Source organism: Zootoca vivipara, chromosome 6 (assembly GCF_963506605.1).
Source record: "Zootoca vivipara chromosome 6, rZooViv1.1, whole genome shotgun sequence".
Classification (NCBI taxonomy): Eukaryota; Metazoa; Chordata; class Lepidosauria; order Squamata; family Lacertidae; genus Zootoca; species Zootoca vivipara.
In genome coordinates this window covers 48,014,525-48,040,497 of record NC_083281.1, presented here as the reverse complement: position 1 = coordinate 48,040,497, position 25,973 = coordinate 48,014,525, and the positions used below count along the sequence as shown (strand labels likewise).

The window sequence follows — 25,973 nt, the reverse complement described above, 5'->3', positions numbered from 1 at the left end:
CCCATGTTTCAGCAACAAGCTACCTAACAGCGCCTCAGCCATGTTTCCCTTAAAAAAAACAACAACAACCAGCAACAGATAACAGAGGGCCACACAGCAAGGTTGTTGTGAGATCCTCTCTCTGTTCCCGCTCCTGGCAATATGGGCTGACATAACCCAGCCTCTCTCACCCACTTTCTCCTGCAATGACATTTTTATTCTCTCTGCATGAGAAGGTTCCAGCCTTAAGCTGTCATTTGCTTTCAGAGTGCACTTGGAGTCGTGGAGGCTCCTGATTAATTTGTTGTTTCTTTGAAGTGGATTATTGGGCCAGGCAAGCTGAAGAAGGGGGCTGCTTCATCGGGGTGGGGGCTTGAATGATTGATGTCATATGGGCATGTGACCTGTGCCAGAACCTTGGAAACCTGTCCGTGAGACATGCTGGATTTTAGGCAACTGGGAAATGTACTATCAGAATGCTTGGTTTTATTCGTACAAATGTAATAATGCACAAAGATCAAATGATTAACTGATGAGATTTTGTAAATCAGATGACAGCTCCAGTTTTGAGCCTTTGGTAGAACATTGAGAATGAATTCAATAAATGCAACGAAAAGAACAGCATAAGCCCAAGAGCGTGGCTCGGGGAGCAGGTGCCAATTGAAGACAAGGAACCGGAGAGAGGGCCCCTCGTCCTTCTTCCCTTGTCTGCTCATCCTGCGTTTGCTGTCTGCTGCAAAAGAGTAATCCACTAAAGGAAGATTCAGCGTAGCGTAAAAACATGATAAAACTTCCCACAAGTCTCAGAGGAGCAGCAGGAGCTCTCTTTTGGGGGACAGATGATAGAAGAGTTATTTTTGTTGGAGGAACTGCACCCTCTGCACCCCTGCCAGACAGGGTCTTCCACCCCCTTTGTTTTTGCTCCAGCTCTTCCTTCATACCACCTGCCTAGGAGTGCCAGAGCCTGAACTGGCCCCCACTCTCCCCCAGAGACCCACCCCCAGTCCGTCTGGCTGCAGCTCCTCCAGGGCAGGGAGCAGCCGTCAAGCAGGTGGGCGGAGGAGACATCCTTGCCATTCTTGGTCCCCCTACCTGCTTTGTGGAGGGGGTCATAAATCCCCTGTGTCCCTAGCAAAGTCCTCAATAGCACAGGACACCTCAGGCTCCACACACCCCCATGCTTACGGTAAGCTTCTCTGCCCTCTTCCTCCTTTCCCAGAACATCCTACCCCAGTGCCTGTGTCTTACTGCTGACTTGTTGAGGGAGCAGCAGCTGCACCCCCTAGGCCTGCATTATGGTGCAAGAGGTGAAACCGTCGCTCGAGGCAGCAAGTTTTGAGGGTGGAACAGTCAAGGGGAGAGGCTCAGTGACGCAGAGGGAGAACCCAGAGCTGAACACCAGCCTTGAAAGACAGCAAAGGCTCCTGGGGGCTCCCAATTTGTCTGTCAGGGCTGCTTAGGCCAGCTCTGGCTCTCCTCCATGCTGCCCACAGCCAAGGTGGTGCCCTCTCTGTTCTTTCCCTGCAGTGTATGGAGGAGGGAGGGCACATCCAACACTCGGAAGGTGGCAGCAACAGCTTCAGAGCCACATCCAAAGGTGGCAGACAAGCTTTTCCTCTTGTCAATCAATTTCTACTTAGCAATCTCCTTCGTGAATCAAGAGCCTCATCACTGGGCATGAGGGATCCTCTCTGGCAGGCTTTCCTGGGAATCAGCCCAGGACGGCAACTTCCCAAGTCTTAGAAACTTCCATTCATGAAGGAGCTATTGTTACTCACCCTGTTAAATTGGATTTAAGTACCCAAGCCTGCTTCCAAGCTACCAGTTTTAAAGTCACCATCATCTTCATCCTAATAGCTAACTATGGTGGCTGAGTGCCAACAGGATTGGAGCAAAAACAGGCAGGTGGGCGGGCGGGCGCTTCAACACATGGCAGAGTGAACCACGGGAACACAAAACACTTCTTTTAAAAAAAGCACAGAGGGAAGAGAGAGGAGGTGCAGATGCAGCATGCTTCCTTTGGCTTCAAGGATCCATGGAACGCAAAATGTCCCATTGTGTGCAAAAGACAGATGGTTGGCTTCAGCCCCTTCAGAAAAGCCCATAGTGGAGCAAGAGGGGTTTGGCTGCCCAGCACCACAGGTGACATATAAATAGTAAAATATCATTGCTATTTAGCATTATCCAGTTTTTTTGCTTCATTTTAGAATTTTGAGTGTAGGTAGCTTTGATAAGATTAGCAAAAAAAGAATTTAGGGGTGGGGATTTTCATGGTCCCCTTCATCAGCTGATGCATTTCACGAAGTGGGATTTAGCCAAAAAGGTTTTATGCCAGACTGTACTGGGTTTTAATACAGATGTGGAAAGGCCCACTCCCTGTTAGGAACATGCTCACCTTGTTGAAATTATTTTCAAATCACCCTCTGAAAGTCAAACAGATGTTTGGCTCAAGCCAAATGTGGCAGCAATCTGGCAGGACATTGTCACCCCAAGCAGTCAGCTCTGGGGCTTTGTTGCCACCTGCAGGCAGCCCTAGGAAGAGCAGGTGGCTTCTGTTCCTGTGGACCCTTTTCTTAGACTTCACTAAAGCGCTCTGGAAATGCCACCTCCTCCAACACTTTGCTGTAAGACCCCCCCATGCTCTGGGGCTTCCTTCCAAAGGGGACCTTCGACTTCCCACCATGTTTCCAAAGGCATCATTATAAGGAAAGCTTTCAGAAACAATAATGCCTAGCTAATGAAGGAAATATTTTTGCCTTTTGGGTGTAAACCAGGGATGGCCAACTCCCAAGAGACTGCGATCTACTCACAGAGTTAAAAACTGGCAGTTATCTACCCCCTTTTTGGGGGTCGGGTCAAAGTTGTTGAGCTGTTTTTTTAGGAAGAAGGAAAGCCCATGGGGGGGGGGGTTCGGGTCAAAGTTGTTGAGTTTTTTTCAGGGAGGAGGTAAAATGTTGAGCTTTTTTTCAGGGGAGCCGCAGTTGTTCAACTTCTTTGGGGGGAGCCAATGATCTATCAGTGATCTATCTACCGCAGACGTCCAGTGATCTACTGGTAGATCACGATCTACCTGTTGGTCATGCCTGGTGTAAACTGCTGTGAAACGGCCTCTGTATACCAGCACAGAAATATTACAAAGAAAGAAACTTTGCCATCAGCCTGAATTGTAACAGCTTTTATTTCTCATTATTCAGTTGAACACCAACCAACCACTGATTAGGAGCTCTATGCAACCGGGAAGCTGGCTGCCAGCTTTTAAAACCCTTTTTCAGGGTTGTACCTGGACGGCAGTGTGAGGTGCCCAAATGTCCCCTCCGCTCACCGGCTGCCCAGAACAGACCCTCCGGGTGGGACTGCTGGGAGTTTGACAACTCCCAGGGGATGCAAGCGACTCCACTGCAGACAAGCCACAGGCCAGCAGAGCCTGTCTTTTTTTTGGGGGGGGGGGGAGGTCAGGAAGAGGCTGTCTCAAGGCTCATTTAGCTCAGGGTTGCCCAGAGAGGTGGCTCCATCTCACAGTCAGGAGCGGATGGGCTTGCAGAAGGGCTGTGGACTATTTGACCTGCTAAGTGGAAGAAGTCTCAGGAGAGAGAGAGGCGAATTGATTTGGAGCCAGCTGGCTCCCAGCAGCCAGGTAGCCAACTCTCTCGTTCCTGAGCCATGCCCCTCAACCAGGAACTGGACGGAAACAGTCTAAACACAACACAACACACACACACACACACACACACACAAATATAATACTTTTCTAGGCAGGTGGAGTCCCTCCCCCACGCTTTGAGAAAGTCTTTGCACAGCATGGCCAGCACTGCTCCCCCCCAGTCGCACCACAGTCAGGGGAAGGTGAGGGGGCTTTGCTTCAGGGAGTGACAAAAGCTAAACACGCTGGCAAGGTTCTACTCGAGGCAAATCTGGTGATGAGCATCTCCCCCGTAGAACTGTGCAGGTATCACAGGGCTCTGCTGGACACACAAGCAGTGGCCAGCCCCAGTTTCCTCCAGCCGATGGGCAGTCTGCTCCACCTCAGAAGCTCCTCCAAGGCCATGGGCCCTCTTCGCCATCACACAGCTACTCCAGCTGCCTGCGCCAGGCCCAGAGCCTGGACAAGTTCGTCGCTGAGGCCGTTCTTCAGGGTGCGCCTCACTGAGAAGAAGCACAAAGGGGTCAAGGAAGTCCAGGTAAGCAGGGACAGTCTAACACAGGCAGCCTAGGATTCCCCCATCCCAACAGCTATGGGGCAGGAGCTCCCAGTCCCAAAGCAAGGCCAAAGCTGGCACCACCAGAGCACCCTGGGTGCAAAGGGGGGATATAAATGTAAGAAAACAAATGAGAAACAAATGAAGAAATAGTGGAATGTGGGACAGTCCTTTCATGGCTCTCACTCCTGCCCCTTGATTGGCCAAAAACCAGAGGAAATGATGCAAAAGGGGGAAAGAAACGGGAACAAAGTTTGAATTCATAAATGATGCCCCCTTGGCCAATTGGCACAAGCAATACCACTCTTCTCTGCTGGTCTTGGATTTGGGTTGCCTGGCATGGAGTGCCAAGCGTGCTCTCACACACAAATAAAAACACATACACACACAGACACATGGCCGCTTTCTGTGAAGGGGCGATAAAAGAAGCTCTGTGCTTACGGGATTTCCGGTTCCCACGTGAGCGCTTGCGCTCCTTCCCTGCACCCGGCCGGGGAGGAGTGCTCTGGGTGACAGACTTCACCAGGCGGTCCATGATCTCTTCAGAGGCATCCTCGGGAGAGCCAGAGGCATCGTCCTCAGGGGGGGTCACACTGGGGGGGCTGATCTTCCCAAAACCTAGAAGAGAGGAGGCTGCCGTGAAAACCAGCTCCCGAGAGGCAGGCTCCCTCCCACTTTGGACCTGATCACAGAAAGACTTGCATGGTCACCAAAAGATAGCCTGCCAGCTGCAGGCTGACCAGCAGGGGCTCCTTGAAAGAGCAGCCTGGCCTGCACTGGGGGTTTCCGCCTGGTAGGGAACCTGCCCCCATGTTCTTTAGGGTTTTAAGTGTAAATAACAAACCTTTGTACTTGGGTTCAGTAGCCAAAAGGCAGCCAGTGCTGATCTTTCTGCATTGGGGTCATATGTGTAAAGCTGGTTCTCCCGCTAAGCACCCAAAGCGGCTGCATTTTGCACCAGTTGCAGCTTCTGGATCAGGCACAAGGGTAGCCCCACATTAAAGTAGTCTGATCATGAGGCTGCAAAGGGCAAGGCTATCCCTGTACAGGAATGGTAATAGTTGGCACCCCTGGCAAAGTTGGGCCTGGGTACTCTGATCCACTGCGCTCACCCAGGCCTTTAGTGATGGTGATGGATCTCAGAGCACCCTCAAACAATGCACCAGCCCCACAACCTCATTCAGAGCTGGGACACAACCCAGTGCCTGGACCTGGGAACTGCCCATCCGTTGTGTCAGGATCCAGTTTCTTAACCACTCCAGCAACAACTGTAATTATCAAGCCACCATTGTAAGCGAGAACACAAAGCTGTAAAGGCCAGGCAGCGGCTAGGAAGCTGGTGGCTTGGGGAGACCCCCAGCAAGACGGGCGCTGGAGTAGCCAAGAAGCTGAATGAGGGTGGGAAAGGAGACTGACCCTACCTGGAGACAGAGACATCTCCCTACCTCTGCTGGCTCGGGAGCGGCGGCCAGATGGTTCTGGAGTGGACATAAGCACTGTGGCCATGCTTTTGTGACCAGCTTCGTCCTTCTGTTCGGGACTGGACGAGAGCACAGCGGGGGCCGGACTGTCTTCGGGCTTGCTGATGGTAGCAAACCTCTCCATCTACAATGAGAGAAAGAACGCTGCAATGAGGAAGGGCAGGGGGGTACACCACCCGCTGCCAGCTAGGGAGGCAACAATGCAGATGCTGTCACAGGAGCTGCTCTTGCAAGGACACAAGAGGGCTTAGGAAGCCTCTCCACCTGCTGGAAGTTTCCATTGGACAGGTGAGGCAAGGGTTAGAGGTGGGGCGGAAAGAACTTGCCTCGGTGATCATCCTGCCACGGGTCTTGTTCCTTTCGCGATACACTGCTCGTTTCTTCTGCTGCTGCAGAACTCGCTCCCGGCAGGTGCGGTACTCCAGGGCAAACTCCCGCAGGGTCCGGCAGAACTCTGTGACCTTTGCCTCCTGTGCCAAGCGTAGGTCATAGCCCAAGTACAGCAGAAAGGAGCGGAACCTGCAGGCAGAGGCTGAACTGCAGGAAACTGACTGGCACCACCATCTTCTCCCTCCTTCCTGCTCAGGGCATTCATTTATTTATAACCTTTGTTACTCACTTGCTCTTCTCTGAGCAAGAGCAACAAACCGAACATCAAGCCACATCAACAGAGTAATCAGTAAAAGGACACCTCTAAAACGATACCTCCAGAAAGGCCACAAGAACAGAAGAGACGCCCAGCTAGCCAGCACTCTGCCCTCATAATGGCCACCCAGGGCCAGATGGTGGGAAGCCAGATGCCCTAAAGGGGTGGCCAACTCCCAAGAGACTGCAATCTACTTTTAGAATTAAAATCTGGCAGTGATCTACCCCCGGTTTTTTTAGGGATTCAGCTCAAAGTTGTTGTTGAGCTTTTTTTGGGAGGAAGAAAGCCCCCTTTTAGGGGGGTTAAGGTGCAGGCTTTTTTGGGAGGGGAGTTCCGTTTTGTGGGGGGGGGAGGAAGGCAAGGAAATTTGAGTTAAGTCACTCACAAAAACATCGCTATGGATGAAAAAAGCCACACGGAGGGAGCTCTGTCTTCCCTCCTTCCTGAGTTCAAACAACAATGGAGGGCGGGATGAGGGGGTGGGGCAAGAGTCAGATTTACTGACACAGAGGAAATAACAGAGCCAGAGATCGACCACAATCTACCAAAACATTGCGGGGATCTACCAGTAGATCACGATTGACCTGTTGGACATCCCTGCCCTAAGACCTCTCCCCTGTTTAACACAGACCTGTTTAACACGCGTCGATGTACCACCTTGAGGATGACGATTTTCTGGGTGCTGGAGTGAAGGAAGTCCATCAATTTGCTCTTCAGGGCTGGCTTGGTGTCATGCTTTGTGATGGCCTTCAGGCTCTCCCAGGACACTCTGCACCGTCGCTCCAGCTGCAGGAGGCTTTCTGCCAGCGCATCAAAGTCCACCTATAGAGAAATATCAAGGCCTCTTTGCAATTCTTGCCAACAGCCCCCTTTCTCTCTGTAGAATGCTCCTCATGGTGCCAAATGCACTATCCTTTTGGCAGCAGGTAAAAACATTTTAATATGGGCAGCTTTAATCATGATGTTGTTAAAGGGTTCATAGAATCATAAAATTGATAGTTTTGGAAGGGATCCCAATGGTCATCGAAGTCCAACTCCCTGCAATGCAGGAATCGGTTAAAGCCTCCCTAACAGATGGAAATCCAACCTCTGTTAAAAAAAGCTCCAGTGAAGGAGGGCCCACCACCATCCAAGGAAGTCTGTTCCACTAGTAAGCAGCTCTTGCTTTCAGAAAGTTTTTCCAAATGCTTAGTCAGAATCTCCTTGTCCTTTGAATCCATTGGTTTGGGTCCTACGCCTTGGAGGAGGAGAAAACAAGCTTGCTCCATCTTCCATGTGACAGCCCTTCAGATATTTGAAGACAGCTATCCTACCACCTCTGTGTCTTCTCTTCTCCAGGCTAAACATACCAAGCTCCCTCAACCATTCCTCATATATATAAAGCTTGGTTTCCTGACCCTTTATCGTCTTGGTTGCCATCCTGTGCACACGTTTCAGCTTGTCAACATCCTTCTTACTCAATCTGGGTTTTGGTCTGTGGTTTAATAATTGCTATTGAAACGATATCGTGCGTTATTTAACATGTTCCCACTAGAATCGAATAAATCAAACACAAATCAATTCTGCACACAGGAGTTTGGGCCCAGGATGTGGCAGTCAGAGCAAATCCTCCCGGAAGCAGGAGAGAAAAAGCCCCCCAACCACACAGCCCTGACCTTGGCTGAGCGAGTGAGAGCGGCGATCTCCGAGTAGAGGTCCGTCGTGTCCGAGAACTTCTCCACCACGAAGTGGCACAGGTGGTGGAGCAGGGTCTGTCGGTGCACTGTGTCCTTCACCTCTGACACCTTGGCCAGGTAGCTCAGCTCAAACCCTTGGCTCTGAAACCCCAAAAATTGAAATTTAAGATGATGCACCAGGTTTGAGAAAGAAGTAGAGCCCAGGAAGAGGGCTCTCCTCACCTGCTCTCTTTGCAGCAGCATGACAGACACCTGGCAGCTGCTACTTGCACCAAAGGAAGGTGCCATCACCACTACCAGCCCTAAAAGTCTGCTCTACCTCCCACCTTCCCTGCACAATGTGCCCTGAGACAGGCCTTTGTGCTTGACATATGACACAGATGCACACGCAATGGGGATGGCAAGAGCTGCCAGCCAACAGGCCTTGTGTGTGACACTGAAGCCCCAGCTTCCAAGTGCAGGACCACCTACCCCCACAGCACGCCTACTGGCAGGTGGAGGCTCCCAATGCCTGCAGTTTGGAAAAGGGTCTGGGTACAACTGAGGAGAATGACCTGGCTCTGTCTGAGAGTCACTACCAGAGTGGACTCCAGGGTGATGCAGGCAAAGTGCCTGACCTGACAGAAGGCAGCTTCCTGTGAGCACAGTGGACATTAAGAGGGTCCAATGCCACAGCTGGGCAAGAAAAAAATCTGGGCGGGCCCTGTGAACAAAAAAACTCAGGCTCCAATCCCAGATGCCTGATCACCTGCTGAAGGAAACGGTGCTCAGCATATGCTCAAAGCTGCTTGGTGGTGGCTCCTGAGCTGATCCCCTGCCCTCGCCCTCATTTCGTGCCTCACCTGGGATCCATTCAGAAAGTTGCCCATGGCCAGGAGAGTGGAAAGAATACACTTGAAGGTTTTGTTTTTGGCCAGTTGCTGCATCCCAAGTTTCAGATCAAAAAGCGGCTCTGCAATTTCCTGCACAGGAACACAGAAGACAAGCTGTGAGGACCTGTTTGTTGGAGATTCATTCCCCGTGTCTGCTGTCATGGGATTATTGTCTATCACATGACTGTATATGTTTTCCATTCCACAGAGTGGGACGTGACAGAAACAGGATGTTTGTGTTACTGTGTTTCCTGAAGTGGGACTATGGTCCTTTGTTCATTCTCTTTGCTGCCTGATGCCAGAGTGAGAGGGAGCCATGTTGCAGTGCTCCGTGTGTGTTTATATGTAAATATAATAGATTAGCCAAATACTAAGTTGCTGAGGTCTGTTAGGCAATTGCACAAACTCTGCGGATCTGTAAGTGTGCTGATGTCAGTTGGCATCAGTCACTGTGATGTTTGGGCTGGAGAAAGCTTTTGAAGCTCCTGAACGATCGACCAGGAGGGAGGGAACATGCCAGTCAGGCATGTGTCTCTGCCAGGGTCCTACTTGTGAGTAAGAGATACTAACACTGTTTGCCCCCGAAATTGGAGGGAGCGAGGAAATTGCTGGCCCAGATACGCAGGTTCTTGCTTAGGACCAAAAAGCAATGGATGGATTCAGCAGCAGGAGGAAGCAAAGGGCAGCTGAGCGACACCTGGAACCATTTGCCATGTGGCCAGACCAACCACAGCAGCCACTCTCGCCAAGCCAGCCAGTTCCCTTGCAGGCTGGTTCACCTGTGATGGCCCCCTTGCCTTTAAGCTCAGCAAGAAGGTCCAGCCAAATTTACGGGGAGGACTGGCTAGAGCACTGGGGGGGGGGGGATCCACCTGCGCCAACCCCAATTTCAGAGGTTCTGCAGTATCCTGAGCAGGGGTGTACCTGCTCCATGGCCTCATAGTCCAGCTTGAAAGCCCACAGCTGAAGCCGGGCAGTGAGCTCAGTGATGGAGGAGAGAGCGAGGAGGAACTGCTCAGCTGAACCCAGAGGCACGTCGGGATTGGCCATCTGTGCTTCCTGGATCTTCTGCTTCTCCTCCTCGGTTGGAACCATCGTCAAGATTTTCTGCAAAAGAAGAGGGAAGAGGGTGTTGGGTCAGGACACAATGACTCCACCTGGCCCTTCATGGCAGCTTTCCCAAACCGGGTGCCATGCAGATGTTCTGGACCACAAGTCCCATTCCTCCCAGCCATCATGAGCGAATGAAGCTGGGGCTGATGCAAGTTGTAGTCCAGAAGGGTTTTTTATGGTCAAGGGTTCTCAGGAGACACAGAATTCTCACCTCAATCCCTTCCTTGTTAATTGCAAATTCATCGAAGTTGACAATCGCCGTCTTGATGATGTGTACGGGAGGCAGCGCTGTCAAGCCGATGTTGATGGCATTGCTCCTCTTGGGATCCAAGACCACAATTAGCTTCTTCCCATCAACAACTTTCTTGGGAGTGAAAGAAAGGAAGGGTTGATGTTTTTGTCTGTCACACCATCACCCCATCTTTGGAGGTTCTCCTCTTTCAGCCCCACAACTCTCCTGCGAGGTAGTGTAAACTGGCAGGTGAGGCCTGGACCCAATGTCAACTTGCAAGTATCACGACTGAGCAGGACAGGCAGAGGACCCCAGAGGAAGATAGTGGCTGGTCTCTGCCTGCAAAGGACAAAGCTTCTTTTCTTTGACTGACAAGAACAGTCTCTGCCTGGGGCTCTGCTGGCTAGGCTCTGACAGCGCAGCTTGCTCCAGACACATTCAAGATGGAAGAAGAAATCACATGGGCTAGAAGTCCTTGAAGGCAAGAGGGTTGAAGAAGCAGTGATAAGGAAGAGCAGCACTGAATAGAGGAGACTGGAAGTCAGAGAGAAGCTCAAGGGCAGAGCCCAAAGTCTCTGGATCAGTTCTTGACATCTCCAGAGAGCAGGCCAAGGGAGCTTCTAGAGCCCTAGGGAAGCTGCTGTCAGACTAGGCCAAGGGTCAGATTCAGGGCAAGGCAGCTCCTTGGGCTCCTCTGCTTTGAGCCTCTGGCGCACTTATTCCACAACCCCACTAGAAAGCATGGGCAAAGCCTCCTGCAAGAACTCCACAGCCCCAAGCTCAGGAGAGAGTCCTCCTCCCTCCTGTAGCTGACACTAAGGAGCTCCAACCTACCTTCGAGCTCAGCACCTCCTTCGTCTTGGACTCGAAGAGATGCTCCATCTTGGTCGTGTCGACCTCCACCTTCTCCAGAGATGCCCACAGAGTGGCTGGCCCAAAGGGGTCTCCTCTTCCTCCCCGCCTGGCAGAGCTGTCCATGTTCTTTAGCTCCCTCCAGAAGAGCTTAATTGTTTTCTTCTTCTTTGCTGGGGAGTGGGCATCCTCCCTGGAGGAGCCCAGCAAGCCTGGAGGAGGACAGCCTGGTAGGGGTGGAGGCGGTGGGAGAAAGGCACAGCCTGGTGGGGGTGGAGGAGGGGGAGGGGGAAAGGCACAGCCTGGTGGAGGTGGAGGGCAGCTGGGAGGGAGGGGTGGAGGGGGTGGAGCCCCAGTGGCAGCCACAACCACATGGTCAGGCACAGTCTCTGTTTCTAGGATATCAAAGTCTTCCTCCTCACCCAGGTCAGAGAAGTCCAAATCTCGGATCTTCAGGTGCTTGGGGCTGAGCTCCAGGGGCCCTCGCATCACCTCCGCTCCCTTCCTGTAGGGAGTCATGAAAGTCCTCTCCAGACTCTGCAGGCTGGCTTCCGCCTCAAGGCTGAACTGAGCCCGCAATGGCCGGGCCCGCAGGTCAGAGGGGCTGCCCTGTTTTCCATTGCCTTGTGGGCTGCCTTCTTCACTCCGGCTGTCTGCCTGGAACTCTTCTGCTGGGGCAAGAATCACTCCTTCCAGCCTTGCAGGGCTGTTATTGGAGAAAAGTGTGTCGAGGTTGAGCTTCTTTCCAGGCGCAGGGTGGCTGTGGGTATCTTCTCCATCACACAGTGGAACTGGGCTTTCTGGGCTTGGGGTGCAATTGGGACCCAGCCCAGGGCTGCTGCTGGAGGGCCCCTCACCTGGCAGGCTCTCCCTGCCTTCTTCACCTTCAAAGCCAGCCAAGGCCAACGCAGAGCTGAGCTCTGTTCCATCGCCGCTTCTCTCCTGTCCTTCGCTCCACCTCCCTAAGGGCACAGAGGAAGAGTTAAGGTTTAACTAGGAAAGGAGACAGGCTAGGCAGTTGACAGAAAAGGAGAAGCCTCAGCAACAAGCCTTTGGCCAAAGCACGGGCTGTCCCCAACACTGCTGGCTCTTCTGCTGCCTTACCTGGGGAGAGTTGCTCAGTGCTCGGAGTAGCTTCAGCAAGGACCTCGGCTCGCCCCTTGGAGATTGCAACCAACTTCTCTTTCTGGGAGGCAGCAAGATTTTCCAGGAAGCGTGCTCTACAAGAGAAGCAAAATGCCACATCATTCAGCACCGGGGAGGCAATGCTCCATCACCACACAGCAAGCAGGATGAGACTCATCCCACCCAACAGCTGTCCCTCCCCAGAGACTGGTAGAGCCAATCTATCAGACGCTGCAACACACAGGAGGTCCAGCACTTGGCACAAATGCTGACACCCATCAGTGGTGGTTCCTCTGAGGCCCAAAGCTCTCTCGATGGCTGTTTAAAGAGGTACAGGCTGAGATCCTCAATAGCAGCAGCAAAGGCAACTGCACAGACCCTCCTCCAGCCTTCTCTCCCCAAGCTCCTGCAGTTTTCCTCAACACAGGACTGCTCCAGGACAGCCACACTCCATCTGGCCCAGGGCCCCTTCTCATACAGAAACCAGCAGTCTATGGGGTGGGAAAGGGATGTCAATGTAAACAAGAAAGCATGGCACCTCAGCCAGCCCCAGGTCCTGCTCCCTGCCCTCTCCTGTGGGCACCAGAAGACCAGCAGGTGGAAGAGAGTGTGGGTGGGTAGCATACAGCAGCTCAAACCTCACTCAGCCCTGTAATTCACTGGGGGTCCCTTGGAAAGTCGCTGCTGCTTCTCAGCTTCACCTCCTCTGCTAGGTAACCTGGGTTGGCTACTGGGTGGTCTTGCCATCAATGCTGCCCTGTACGATGAAACATGACAGCTGGGATGGTGGGTCTAGAAGAGGCCCAAATGCAGCTTGCTGGATGAGCTGCCTCCAGAGGGCCAGGAAGGGCCTTCCATCAGTGGCAGGGGGCCAAAGCTGCCCAAGAGTATTGGCTTCCATCCACCAGGCACTTTTGAGGTCACTGCAGAGATTCAGGAGGATTCTTTGCCTGAGGAACTCAACAAGGATCAACAAATTCCTGGGCCTGTAACTAAAGCGAGACCTCCGGCACCAGCCTAAGCCTGATGAAACACACATGTTCTCTGTACTTACTCAAAGCGCCTCAGAATAGGCTTGTCCCCACATACTGAGGGGCTTTCCTCTTGCCTGGGAGAAAAAGTCAGTTAGCACCACTGGGCACAGGAACCACACTCTGCATGCCCACAAGCTCTGCCAAGGCTACACCAGCTCCAAAGCAATCTGGGGGTGCACTCACTCCTCCTGACCAGCTGAAATCCCACCTCACTTCCCTGCAGCCACTCATTTTGGTGCTCCAAGTCTGGACCAAAGGGCTGCTCACACATGCACCAAGGTCACTGAGGCCTCAGAAGTCTGCTCCTGGAGCCCCAAGCAGATGCCAGACACAACAACCACAAGTGGAAACACTGCAGCTGTTCAGAAGCACAACACGGGGCTGTTGCCACACTCTTGACTCTGTAAATTGGTTCAGGATCGTGTCCCCTCTTTGCTGGTGCCTCAGCTCAGCTGAGACCTTTGGCCCTTCGCCCCAACATACTCCCCTCTTCTGTTGTGTCAAAGGCAATCCAGCAGGGTCCAGACCTAGAAGTCGCTGGAGAAGCACAAAGGCAGAGGAGCCCAAACCACATGCCAGAAGCCCCAAGCCTGCAAACAGATCCCTCCTTCAATAATTCAAAGCTATGAACAGCAGAGGAAAGGAAACCACAGGGCCAAGAGCATCACACACACACACACACACACAACACAACACACACACACAAGATACATCTGTGGCATCACTTACCAAGCAGGGGCAGTTTCGTGAAGTCTGGAAAAGGAAAGGGAGTTTAAGCAGGAGAGCACGCGAGAGAAGGAGGTGGCAGAAGAAGAAAAAGAAGAGGGGTGGTGGGCTGGGCCAGGAGCAGAAGGAGGTGAGGGCACAATAAGAGGACAGAAGTGAGAAAAGGGACTCTCCAGGACAGCTTGGTTCAATGTCCAACTTGTGCAACAAGGATGACTGCCTCTCCCAGCCCAGCAGGCCCTTATCCCCCACCCACAGAAAAAGCCTGCCACCCTCCAATCTGCCTGTGCTCTGAACTCTCCTGCCTTCCTTCGGCACTGGGGTTCAGCATCATTTACAGGGGGGATCCCCCTGCAGCCCCCCATCTACAGCAGGGCCCTCCATGATGTGGGGTTACAGAAGCCCATCTCAAGGTTGCACCACCTTAGAAAGGGGGGGGCAAGCATTTAATTATGAACTCCATTCACTTTGGGTGAATTGCAACAGAGCCTCCAGATTCTTTCAACCACCACCAGAGGCCCCCTCCTCTTCTGAGGCTCCTGCTGCATTTCTCACTGCCACACTGCACCCCACCCTACCCTGCAGGACAGGAAAAAAGCCCCTTTGGAAGGGGAGCTGCCTTACTAGACAGCAGGGGCTGCCACCTCCTCCCCATCCACCATTGCTAACCGGACACCTCCTTGCCACAGCTGCCTCCTCAGAACTTCTGGCCAGGGAAGAAGAGAATGGGGAGTGTCAAGCCCACCTCTCCTGGAGCTTCCAGAGGGCTCCTGAATCTCCCCTGTAAGGTCAACATCTCTCACATCTCCCCACCTGCCCCCCCCCCAGCCCTACATGCTAAGCTTAGTCCTTCTGGCAGCTCTGAGCAGGGATCTTGTGTCCCCTTTGGCCAGAGAGACCTACTTGAAAATGCTCCTCTCGCCCAGGCTGCCACTCTGCTCTCCTTCCACAGGAACAGACGGCGTGGAAAGCTGGACACTGGATGCGCTGCTGTACATGCTCTTGAAGGCGGGCCTGGAATAGGGAGAGGGGGAAGAGCAGGAGGAGGGCTGTGAGCACGCAGGGCTCCAAAGGGGGCCCATCAAGGCTTTCTAGTCGTTCAGAGGCAGCTCCCTGGAACAGGGCATCCTGGACCGAGTGAGGGGTTCTGAGGCGAGATCACCACAGGCAGGCAAAGGTGGCCTCTGGAGGACCCACACGCTCCTCTTCCAGCCTCCCTTTGCCTCCTGCCAACTTCCACCAACTGCCCCACTTTTTGGGCTGGGCCTTTTCGACCTTCTTGGCTCAGCTTCTTTCCCACCAGTTCCGTGCAGACCAAAAGCCACAAGCAGAAACTGCCTTGGCCAGGCATCCCCAAACTGCGGCCCTCCAGATGTTTTGGCCTACAACTCCCATGATCCCCAGCTAACAGGACCAGTGCTTGGGGAAGATGGGAATTGTAGTCCAAAACATCTGGAGGGCCGAAGTTTGGGGATGCCTGGCCTTGGCCAACGACTCACCGGTCTTGGCTGCTCTCCCTGTCCAGGCTGGGAGCCTCTGCAGGACTGGGCTGGAAGTTCTCTGCAGGTCGAGCCCCTGGGCCATCCTCCTGGGCCAGGATGTAGCCCAGGGAGCGCCGCTGCCCCTTCCGGCCCTCCTCCCCTTTCCTCCGCTCCTTGCGTGTGCCAGGGGGCGGCTCTTCCACACCATCTTCGTACTTGAGGGCATTCTGCAAGGAAGACAGAAGCTCAGGGGGGCCTGGAAGGGCAGGCTGCCAGGTGCTGAGTGTGTAGTGGGGAAGTTGCCTGTTTTTTCTAGAGGCCTTCTCTTTATATCCAGCTCCCTCCCACCAAGGGGGAAAGATGCGTCACCTCGTAGATAGCCAGCTGCTGCTTCAAGTCCAGGTCGGTCGCCTTGTGGGTCATGTGCTGCTGGATGATGCTTTCCATGCCCTGCTGCTCCAAGCAGTCTGTCACATCATAGAAGGAATCCTGGTCAGGGAGGGCAGCCAGAGTCTGCACAACACCAACACAGGGCACCACAGTCAGGGCAGGAAAGGTGCTCAGCCTGGCTCAACCCAGTCCAGCCGAACAGCCTGGCACCTGCTGCTTCCCTCCCCACCTGGGCAATATTCACCTTGTTGATGAGTGTCATGGCGAACACCTGAAGCTCCGTGTCAGCTCCATTCTTCTGCTCCAGGATTGCCACAATGGGAGACCACGGAAAACCACCTGCAAGGCAATGAGTAAGCCATGTGGTTGACCACACAAGCTAAGGAAAAGAACCTTCTTTCTCCTCATCACTGACCTTGCCCAGCAAGGGGCTGCCTGCTGTGATTTAGTGACTGCTCTTCCCAATCTGGAGGCTAATGGGATCAGGCCCATCTCTCTCTCTCTCTCTCTCTCTTCCCTGGGCAGCTGTATGGCACACTCACCTCTGACCTGCTCTGCTGCTATGACTGCCTGGACAAGCAGCTGGGCATTGGATTCCGTGAACTCCACAAAGACCAGCAGCAGCTTCAGAGCCGTCTTCACCACCAGGCGGTACTAGCAGAGGGACAGCAGAAGTTGCTTTATAGTGGGTCGACTCATAAGAAAAGCCTTCAGAATCAGGCTAGTGGCCCATCTAGTCCAGCATCCTGTTCAATCAGCCTGGCCTCCCCTGCACTGTTAGCCAGAGCCCTCCAGTGTTTCAGGTAGGAAACTTTCCTGTCTTGCCTTGAGAAACCACTGGGGATTGGTTCCTCTGCCACTGAGCCCATGACTCTCTCCTGTGGAGTGAGGTAGGTGAGAAAAGCTGGATGGAAGGAGCTGGAAACTAGGCCGCAGTCAGGAGGACATCACACATCCTTCCCTTTTCAAAGCCCACCCCACCTCCCTTTCTCGTAACACTGGAATTTGTGCACATCCAACAAAGCTGAATGCTGGAAGATTCAGAACAGATAAAAGAAAGTACTTATTCACAGAGGGCACAATTAAACTACCAAACTCCCTCTACCAGGAGGCAGTGATAGCTACCAGCTTGGATGGCTTTAAAGGAGGAATAGACAAATTTGTGGCCACAATTGCTATGTTCTTCCTCCACTGTCTCTGAATACCAGTTGCTGCTTGTGGGCTTCCCATTGGGGCATCTGGTTGGCCACGGTAAGAACAGGATGCTGGACTAGGTGGGCCACTGAGCTGATCCAGCTTCAGCTTCAGGGCTCTTCTGATGCGCTCACAAGGGGATCTTTCCCTCTGCGGCAGCCACATACTCACCAAGCTCCCGCACAGTGTGTAGAGCCACTGTACCGTCTCGTTGTGGTTTATCACCCCCATCATCCCATCCACAAAGAGCACGATCTGGCTGAGAGCTGGAAGGAAGGAGCAAAGAGCACTGTGAGGATGCCAGCTGGCCATGGGCAACTGATGTGCTTTGCTCATTTGCTTGCAGTGAAGCTTCCCCACGACGCCTGCCACTCAGCAGCAACCCCCCTCTGCTCCCTCCATCCAAGTCTGACTCTTTGGCTTTCAGGGTGTTGTCTCCCCCCCCCCCAAATGCAGACATCAAATTGGGGAGTGGGACACTAGGTAGTGATGTGAGGGGAGGGCCTTCCCACTGGCTGCTCCCAGACTTTGAAACTCCCTTCCTACAATAGCTAGACTGACTCCCTGCTTGTTGTCCTTCTGCCGGCAGAAGAAGACTGTTTTATTCCAAGATTGGGAACTGACTGTTCTTTTAAGGAAAGGGCTTTTAATAGTGCTGTGCTGTTTTTTGTTTTGTTTTTTTACTATCTGTATTTTAAAAATATTTGTTTTTGTTTTTATTCTGAAGAATTTTAATTACTTTTTAACTATTCTCTTTTTATGTTTTTAGTTTCTTGTTTGTTATGTGTGCCATTTTAATTTGTGTAAGCTGCCTTGAGTCCCAGTTTAGAAAAAAAGGTGGGATATAAATAAATGTAATAATATTATTACTAATACTACTAGGAATTGCCACACAGCAGATGGCAGTGCCCAGAAAAGGCAGATGGGTAGGGCAGGCTAGCTGTCAGGAGTATGGATTGATTTGCACATCTGACAGGAATGACTTGGCACAAAAGGCTGCTGAGACCAGGGCAGGCTGTTTCCACCCTGAGGTGCAAGCTGCAAAGTTAGGCTGCTTCCAAAAGAGTCCTCTTTGTCAACAGGACCCACAGAGGCTGCCAGGTCTACTAAAGTTCCCTTCCAGTCACAAGCCCCTGAGACTAAGGGCCAAATGAAGCTTTTAAAACCAGCCATGTGGGGGGAGTCTGGTGCCTTCCCCAAGCTGCTGCTTGCCCCATTTGGGGAAATAGACACACAGTCACATCTTCCCTACAGCAGGGCAAACAGTACTTGTACATGAGTGACATCAGAGGAAATAGCATCAGAAAGGGAGGGGGGCAGACAGAAAAGGCCTCAGCTCCTTCCATAGACCCCCTCCACTGGTGCCATGGTCCTAGGAAAAAAGAGATGATCATGGAGACCAATATCTCCTTTAATTGGGGCCCAAAGCTCTGTCATTAAGAAAAAGTGGTCTCTCCACGACGGCTCATGAATTGCGGCTAAAATTTTACACACTGGATTTTGTCCGCTTGCACATCCCCAGCTGAGTAGCCAGTGAGATGGAGCTATCACCACATCTGGAAGGCTCAGAAATGGGTCAAAACCATTAAAAAAAACCTAACCACAAAAAACTTCCAAATCTTCTCACCTAGCCACTATCCCTAAAATGGAAATATTAGCTGAAATCCCTCAGCAGCAGTCTAAACCTGGCCACTGAAATTTTGCTCAGGCAGGAAAATATAGGAATGCTTAAAAGCAACCAGGAGAAATAAGTCCTGCAAAGCCTGCCTACACCAGCTTTGGGTCTGCTCCCCATACTGCATTAAGCATCAGGGAGGGAGGGAGACAGATAGAGACAAGAGTCACACACAGTCCTCACTGTCAGCATCCATCAGATCAACATTGTTCATGGGAAAATGTAGACTGCAAAAAGGTGAAGCCACAGCATCTGTCTATTTATTAAATGTATACTCCACCCTTCCTCCCCAAGGAGCCCCAGGTGGCAAACCGCAAGGGATAAAATAATAAAAAACATATTTAAAACAATTTCAGTACAGATGCAAACTGGGAAAGAGCTCCACTTAAAAGACTCCTCCCAGAGATCTCTAGGGTGCTCTATCCTTTCTCAGGATCATGGCCACTGGTCCCATCACCTCCTGGCAAATAGAAGGGGAAGAAATGGAGGCAGTGAGAGATTTTACTTTCTTGGGCTCCTTGATCACTGCAGATGGTGACAGCAGTCACGAAATTAAAAGACGCCTGCTTCTTGGGAGAAAAGCAATGACAAACCTAGACAGCATCTTAAAAAGCAGAGACATCACTTTGCCGACAAAGGTCCGTATAGTTAAAGCTATGGTTTTCCCAGTAGTGATGTATGGAAGTGAGAGCTGGACCATAAAGAAGGCTGATCGTCGAAGAATTGATGCTTTTGAATTATGGTGCTGGAGGAGACTCTTGAGAGTCCCATGGACTGCTAGAAGATCAAACCTATCCATTCTTAAGGAAATCAGCCCTGAGTGCTCCCTGGAAGGACAGATCGTGAAGCTGAGGCTCCAATACTTTGGCCACCTCATGAGAAGAGAAGAATCCTTGGAAAAGACCCTGATGTTGGGAAAGATTGAGGGCACTAGGAGAAGGGGACGACAGAGGACAAGATGGTTGGACAGTGTTCTCGAAGCTACGAACATGAGTTTGACCAAACTGTGGGAGGCAGTGCAAGACAGGAGTGCCTGGTGTGCTATGGTCCATGGGGTCACGAAGAGTCGGACACGACTAAACGACTAAACAACAACAACATCCTTTCTCAGGATGTTCAGTTGGGAATTGGAGGTGTCAGTTTAATTGCACTGACTTTGACTCTTTGGTGGGAGGTCCCAAACGTTATCTACTCTAGGGGCTCAGATTCTCTTTCTTTCTCTCTCTCTCTCTCTCTCTCTCTCTCTCTCTCTCTCTCTCTCTCTCATACACTCTCTCATACACTCTCTCCACTTCCTGCTGGCCTGGTGGTCACTTACCCCTGAGGATGTAGTTCTGGTAATTCTGGTCAGCCTCAGCTCCCACTGTGATGAGACACGTCAGCCCTTCTGAATTCACAAACTCAGGCACAAGGTCCTTATCCTCCTGCAGCAGAAATCCAGAGAGAGGAATGTTTGCAATCCGCAGAAAAAGGTCATACCGTGCATGCTCACCCCTCCACTTGCAGCCCACAATCTGTCTGGGAGAATCTCCTGCATGGGGGGAGGCTGCCTGCTTATTGCCTTCTCATATAGGGAACAGGTCTGTGCACAGTCCTGTCTCGCAAGAGGAGAGCAGAAATTGCAAGAGGCCAAGGAGCAAAGAGGAGGGGGAATGAAGAGTCAGCAGCAGAGCCTGGTGGTGTCCACACAGAGCGCTGGGCTGGCTGGCTCAACCCCCCCCCCCCGAACAAAGCCAGGTCTGCTGGGGGCAGAACAGGGAGGGCCTGGCAGGAGCCTTACCTGGAAAAGCTGCTTCAGTGAGAAGAGGGAGCGCCTCAGTTCAGGGCCCTTCGACCTGTAGAGCTTCTCTGGAGGGAAAAAATAAATTTATGTCCGTAAGGAACAGGCACCCCTGGGTCCATCTCAGAGCTCCAAAGGAATCAGCAGGAGGAGGAGACCCCTCCTCACCAGCTGCTTTCAGGATGCCTGGAAGTGCTAGCTTGAAAGAATGCAAAAACAACCTAATGATGTGGCACAGCAGTGAAAGTGCCAGACTAAGACTTGGGCAACCAGGGTTCAAGGCCCTGGGTGACCTGGGGCAAGTCACTTGCCATTATTTGAAGAAGCAAAACCAAGCAAGGCAGAATAAGCACAGTAGCTGCAGCTGACCAGAAACAAATAGCCCACCCAAAGAAGAGAACCCCACAAGCACCTGCTTCCCACCCAAAAGCATTTCTCTACTTGAGCACTTTGATGCAATTTATGGTAAGGAAAGGGGCAGCTCCTCTGTTCCCCCCCCCATGCCTAAAAAAGTTCTCCATTGTGCTATAGCACTAAAGGGCAAAGGTTTGGGACTGGCTGCCATACCTGAACCTGAGCACTTTATTCCTATATAGACAGAGGGAGTTTCTAAAAGGAGAACTTTTAAACCTCATAGAATGCACCTTCTTATCTAGAAAGGGGGGGGGGTGAATCCTCTCCTACTTTCATACCAGTAACATCAAAGACAAACCAGTGTAAGGAGCCCTACATCAGGCTGCCTTTCCAGACTTTCAGAAATTGCAACTGGTGCAGCTGCCAGGATGTAGGCTACTCTCTCCTTCATTGGCACCACTGCCTCGTGGCTCTCACACATTTGCTGCCCAAGAGGGCTCCCACGAATCAGCCCAGCAACAGAAGCATCACTTCAGATGCTGAGAGAATAGACTGTCAATGCTCCCTCTGAGCCAGAACCTCCCTGGATGTTTAGAAGCAGCCTGCAATTTCTCCCTCTATTTAAGGCCTCTTTTCTGGGCAAGCCCATCTAGTCAGGTTCGCCTACTTCTGTCCGGGAGTGTCCAGCCATTCAGTCCCTCCTGACCATCTGAAGTGGCCTGGCTCAGCCCCAGAGGGAGGCCCTAAGGGGTGCCTCATCACCCCCAGCAACCCCTGAGAACCGTGGGGCTTCCAGAGCTGCCTCTGGAGGATCTGCTTTCTCTTGTCCTTCCTGCAGCCCCCACCACAACTCATGGGCACTGCACAGGCTTGCAACTCAAGTCAGACCAGACACAGAAGGCTGAGTGGAAAGGGAGAGCAGGAAAGGGCAAAGGGGTGTGATTCAGTTGTGTTGGGAGCACAATTGTGGAGAATATTGCGAGCAACCCCGAGATCTTTTGATGATCTAATAAATAATAATAAAGCAAATAATAACAATGAATGAAGGGCACCACTCAATGCCTATGGATTGGTACAGAACACATCATCTGCCTTATATGGAGTCATTAGACCACTTGGTCCCTCTAGCTCAAAAAGTATACATACACTGACTGCCAGCCATGGCTCTCAAGGGTTTCAAGCACAGGACATTCCCAACCTCACCTAGAAATGCTGCTAGTGGGGATTAAACCTTCTACAACATGCCAAACAGCTGCTCTTCTACCCCTCCCCAGAAAGCAACCACCCCTGTGGGGCTTCTGTCTTCTGAAGCCAATATTGGCTCAGGTTTGGAGCAGGAAGAATCAGCTCTTCTGGCCAGCCCTCCCTCTCATTGGCCTTCCTGCAGCCCAGGATCTCTTCCCAGGCAGAGGTGGTGTCACTGACAACAGGGGCAGGAGTTGCCGATGCTCTTCTACCACAAAGCTATGGCTCTTTCCCCATGCAAAGTGGCACTGCCAAAGGTTGCTCCTTCGGCTCTGTCTGCCCCCTCTTCTTCCCAATGCCCCCATTCTGAAACAGAAGAGTAGCTGCGGCCATTCTCCTCAGGCCACCTCTGTGGGCCAAGCGCCAGAGAGCAGCTGTAGCCCAAGTAAGGCCGGCTGGCGCAGAGCTTGCAGTCTTCCTGTTTTCTGCAGTACTATATAAATATCTCTTACAGCTTCCTATGCACAGACGGAGACCTCTGACAAAAGAGAGAGGGAGGAAGGCAGGCCAGGCTGCTCTTTCTTCTCCTCTCTCAGCCCAGAGCCAGAGCATGGGCCCTGCACTCTATAAACAAGCAAGTGAGGGGAGCTCCTCTTTCTCTCTGGAACAGACCAAAGCTCCATTGAGACATGGATTTGCAACTCCTTCCTCAGGCACCAAGAGGTCAAGGTAGCCAGTCTCACTGACTAGCCAAAATGAAATGAGAGTTAACAACAGACTGTCCCCTGGCTGAGCCCTGGGCCCGAAACAGGAAATGGAGATTAAGCAAGTTGCAGGAAATGGAAGAGGTAGAGAAGGAAGCAAAACTGGTTTCTCAGGGATTACTCTCCTCTGCAGAGGTGTCAGTGGCTAAAGGGCACTGCCCAGCTAAACGTTACTCCTCTGCAGGTAATGCCTATATCTCCCTTGAGGCATTCTCTCCCAGAGAATGGCATAGCAGAGAGATCACCAGCCCTGCTCCGCTGGTACCATCCGGGACTTCTTCTTCTTCTTGGTGTGACTGCTGAACAGGTGGTAAGGGTGTCCTCACCCCCTGCAGGTGGGATGGTAAGGCAGGTGAAGGTGCCCACCTGCACCCCCATTTTGCTGCCTGCCCACTCCATCAAGTTGCAGCATTCATAGGAATCACTGCTTGCTTGCAAAGGGATGCGGTAAGTACAGGCAGGCAAGCGAGTGCAGAGACAGACAGGCAGTGGTGAAGGCAGCTGCCTCGGGTGGGGATTGAGGACAGGGTTTTAGCAGGTCCAGGGGGCTGGTTAGGAGGATGAGCACCATGCTCTTAGCGTCTTGCTTTCCAAGTCACTCTTACTTCACTCAAAGCACAGGGACCTCACCCTGGAGTCTGCAAAGGAGCAAGAGTAGATTTTACTACAGCAGTGGCAGCCTGCGAAGGTGGAGATGAGGAGGAGGCAGAACGGAAGCTCCACTTCCTCTATGAATGAAGACAAAACCTCCAACACTTCCTGCCTTGGCAGCCTGGTGCACAAGGGCCTGGCAAGGGAGCACATGTGCATGTCGATGGCAGTGCCACTGCTGGGAATGGGCACGTGAACCAAAAAGCGTGTGCAGACAGAGGAAAAGAGCCAGACATGGATCAGGCAGACAGGAAGGAAAGAGGGAGGACAGCTCAGAAGGCGCAGGAGAGGAAGAGCCACTTGTGCAGCCGTCCCAATTGTCTTTTTGGGAATGTTGTTGCTCAAGAGGTCAGAGAGTCCCATTTCAGCAAAATGACAGCAGCTAAGTTAATGGAATTTGCCTCTGGTAGGCTATGAGTCTGCGGCAAAGATATGACACCTCCACCTAACAGCTGCATATTGCAGGTGGAAGGAAGCTTGCAAATGCGCCAGGAGATCCCCTCTTATACAGCCAGCCATGACCCTAACCCACACGTAAGCATGGTTATAGTTATGGTTATGGTTATGGTGAAAGACTCACCCAACAGGCTAGCAGTGAAAAGTATCTTCCCAAGCACTAGTTGCATTCTAGTCTTATTCTCACATGCCTTTACACATGCTTTCCTCCTTCAAATGGAAGCATGTGGGGCCTATCAAATTACCAACCCTTGCAAAATTTTCTCATCTTCAAGAGCCACAGGTTAAAAAGTTGTAAGTGGGTTTCTCTTTCATTTTAAAATGATCTTATTGTGTGCTTTCTGTAAGCTGCCTAAGGATCCACTGCGTTCACACGGGCTGTTCACTTCCCCTGCCAAGACAGGGGGAGCAGGAGTTCTCAAAGGAGCATTTTGGCTGCCTGGCTCTGAAGCAGGACGGATTCTTCACAAGTTCCCAGCTCCTGCATTTCAAGGCACACACTGTGTGACAACCTCTGGTGGAATAGCACTGCAGCACTGCCCTTCCCCCCACATGTCCAAAATTAAAAGTTTGCTCAACTTGAACTGAATGAGGTTATGGCACTCTGGAGCTGTTGTGGTTTAAAATGAGACTGAAGACAGCCAACTGGGCAACAAGCCTAAATGCAGCAGTGGGAGCCTCCCTGGAATTCCTTGCAAACTTCACTCTGCAGGAGGGCACAATTGTTTCCACACTGAGGAATCATCAGCTGAATGGGGAGGCAGGGGGGCAGGGCAGGCATCTAGGAGAGGGCCAGCCCCACACAAAGAGCCCACAGACCTGGTGCCAGAGGGAGGAGAGGTGTCCCTTTTACTGCCTGGCCTGAGGACAAGAAAGGGGTGCAATTGGATATAACCCAAAAGGTTTCATCACGTGTTGAAAATTTGAACAAGTTTTTAAGAACTAAAAAGTGCTTGTTAATAATTGAAGGCAGAAAACCCAGGAGATGTTGCCAGGCTGCCCAGAGTGCTTCTTCCAACACCCCTGGCAATGAAGGGCCAAACATTCACATGGACAGACATAGCAGCAGAGAGCCAAGTTTGTCCCCAGATGGCACCTGCTTAGTCCTCTTTCCCCATCACTCTCTGCTTTCTGGGCAAGGAGGAGCACCAGGCTATGGCCAGGATCCAACAACCAGGAAACTAGCCCAGTGCATTGAAGGGGAATTCAGCAGGCCTGTGCAGAGCTTGTCTGAGGCTTGGGGGCAGGAGTCCTTTGGAATAAAGTTGTAACCTCAAACCAAAAAGCAGCCAGTCACTAGCATAGTCACACGGCCAACTTAGCTCTCCAAGGCCCGGGGCAAGTGTACCTGGCTGCCCCACACCCAAGCAAGGGCCTGGGATTTAGATTTGCTTTTCCTGAACACCAGCCTCTTTATTCTCCCCAGATTGTCAGCTGGTTTGTAAACTGAAAGAAGTTTCAAAAGCAACTGGTGATATGTAGGGGAGGTGGTCAGCTTTGTGATGGCAACCCAAACACCCCACATAGATGAGAACAGGTTGCTGGATCAGACCAGTGGCCCAACATCATGTTCTCAAAGAAGAGGCCCACTAAAAGCCTATGGGATCTACATAAGCAAGACATGCATGCAACAAACCTCTCCCCTGTGGTGATTCCCATAAACTGGTATTAAGAAGTATCCTTTCTCCAACAGTGGAGGTAGAACGCAGCCATTGTGGCTAGTGGACATGAAATTGTCTATTTCATAGGCATGAAATTGTCTATTTCTCTTTTCACATCATCCAAGTTAGTGGCCATCATTATCTCTTGTGGAAGTGAATTCCATTGTTTAATCACAAACCATGTGAAGAAATCCTTAATTATGTCTGTCCTGAATCTTCCAACGTTCATCAAGTCAAGTTTGAGAGCTAGCACGATACATAGTGATAATGGTCATGTACCGTATCGGTACATGTTATTTCAGCCAGCGCGATAAAGCAGGCAGATTTTAATTAAAAGCCGGGAATCACTTCTTTTCTCACCAATGGAAAACATTTGTCTAGCTGGCTGTGGAGTCCCCCTCCCTGTAGGTTTCAAGAAAAGGCGGGGCAGAAAATATTGTACTAGAGTCT

At 51.8% G+C, this 25,973-nt stretch overlaps 1 protein-coding gene across 4 annotated transcripts in view; it reads right to left on the bottom strand.

Moving 5' to 3' along the window:
* Positions 1–3,419: 3,419 nt before the first annotated feature.
* FHOD1 (formin homology 2 domain containing 1) overlaps positions 3,420–25,973 on the bottom strand; it is a 34,343-nt gene continuing 11,789 nt past the window's right edge. Inside the window, exons 4-24 of one of the 4 annotated variants that reach the window (XM_035118442.2) lie at positions 20,453–20,520; positions 19,991–20,096; positions 17,169–17,263; positions 16,346–16,457; positions 16,048–16,142; positions 15,783–15,926; positions 15,432–15,640; positions 14,836–14,946; positions 13,936–13,959; positions 13,227–13,280; positions 12,152–12,267; positions 11,030–12,009; positions 10,175–10,327; positions 9,775–9,957; positions 8,821–8,940; positions 7,958–8,119; positions 6,934–7,124; positions 5,983–6,175; positions 5,597–5,780; positions 4,617–4,793; positions 3,420–4,122 (exon numbers count right to left, since the gene is read on the bottom strand). In XM_035118442.2, the coding sequence (XP_034974333.2) occupies positions 4,040–4,122; positions 4,617–4,793; positions 5,597–5,780; positions 5,983–6,175; positions 6,934–7,124; positions 7,958–8,119; positions 8,821–8,940; positions 9,775–9,957; positions 10,175–10,327; positions 11,030–12,009; positions 12,152–12,267; positions 13,227–13,280; positions 13,936–13,959; positions 14,836–14,946; positions 15,432–15,640; positions 15,783–15,926; positions 16,048–16,142; positions 16,346–16,457; positions 17,169–17,263; positions 19,991–20,096; positions 20,453–20,520 (3,560 nt within the window). In that variant the 3' untranslated portion in view covers positions 3,420–4,039. The remainder of the gene's footprint in view (positions 4,123–4,616; positions 4,794–5,596; positions 5,781–5,982; positions 6,176–6,933; positions 7,125–7,957; positions 8,120–8,820; positions 8,941–9,774; positions 9,958–10,174; positions 10,328–11,029; positions 12,010–12,151; positions 12,268–13,226; positions 13,281–13,935; positions 13,960–14,835; positions 14,947–15,431; positions 15,641–15,782; positions 15,927–16,047; positions 16,143–16,345; positions 16,458–17,168; positions 17,264–19,990; positions 20,097–20,452; positions 20,521–25,973) is intronic. The other 3 variants (XM_035118444.2, XM_035118445.2, XM_035118446.2) reach the window with 3 other exon arrangements.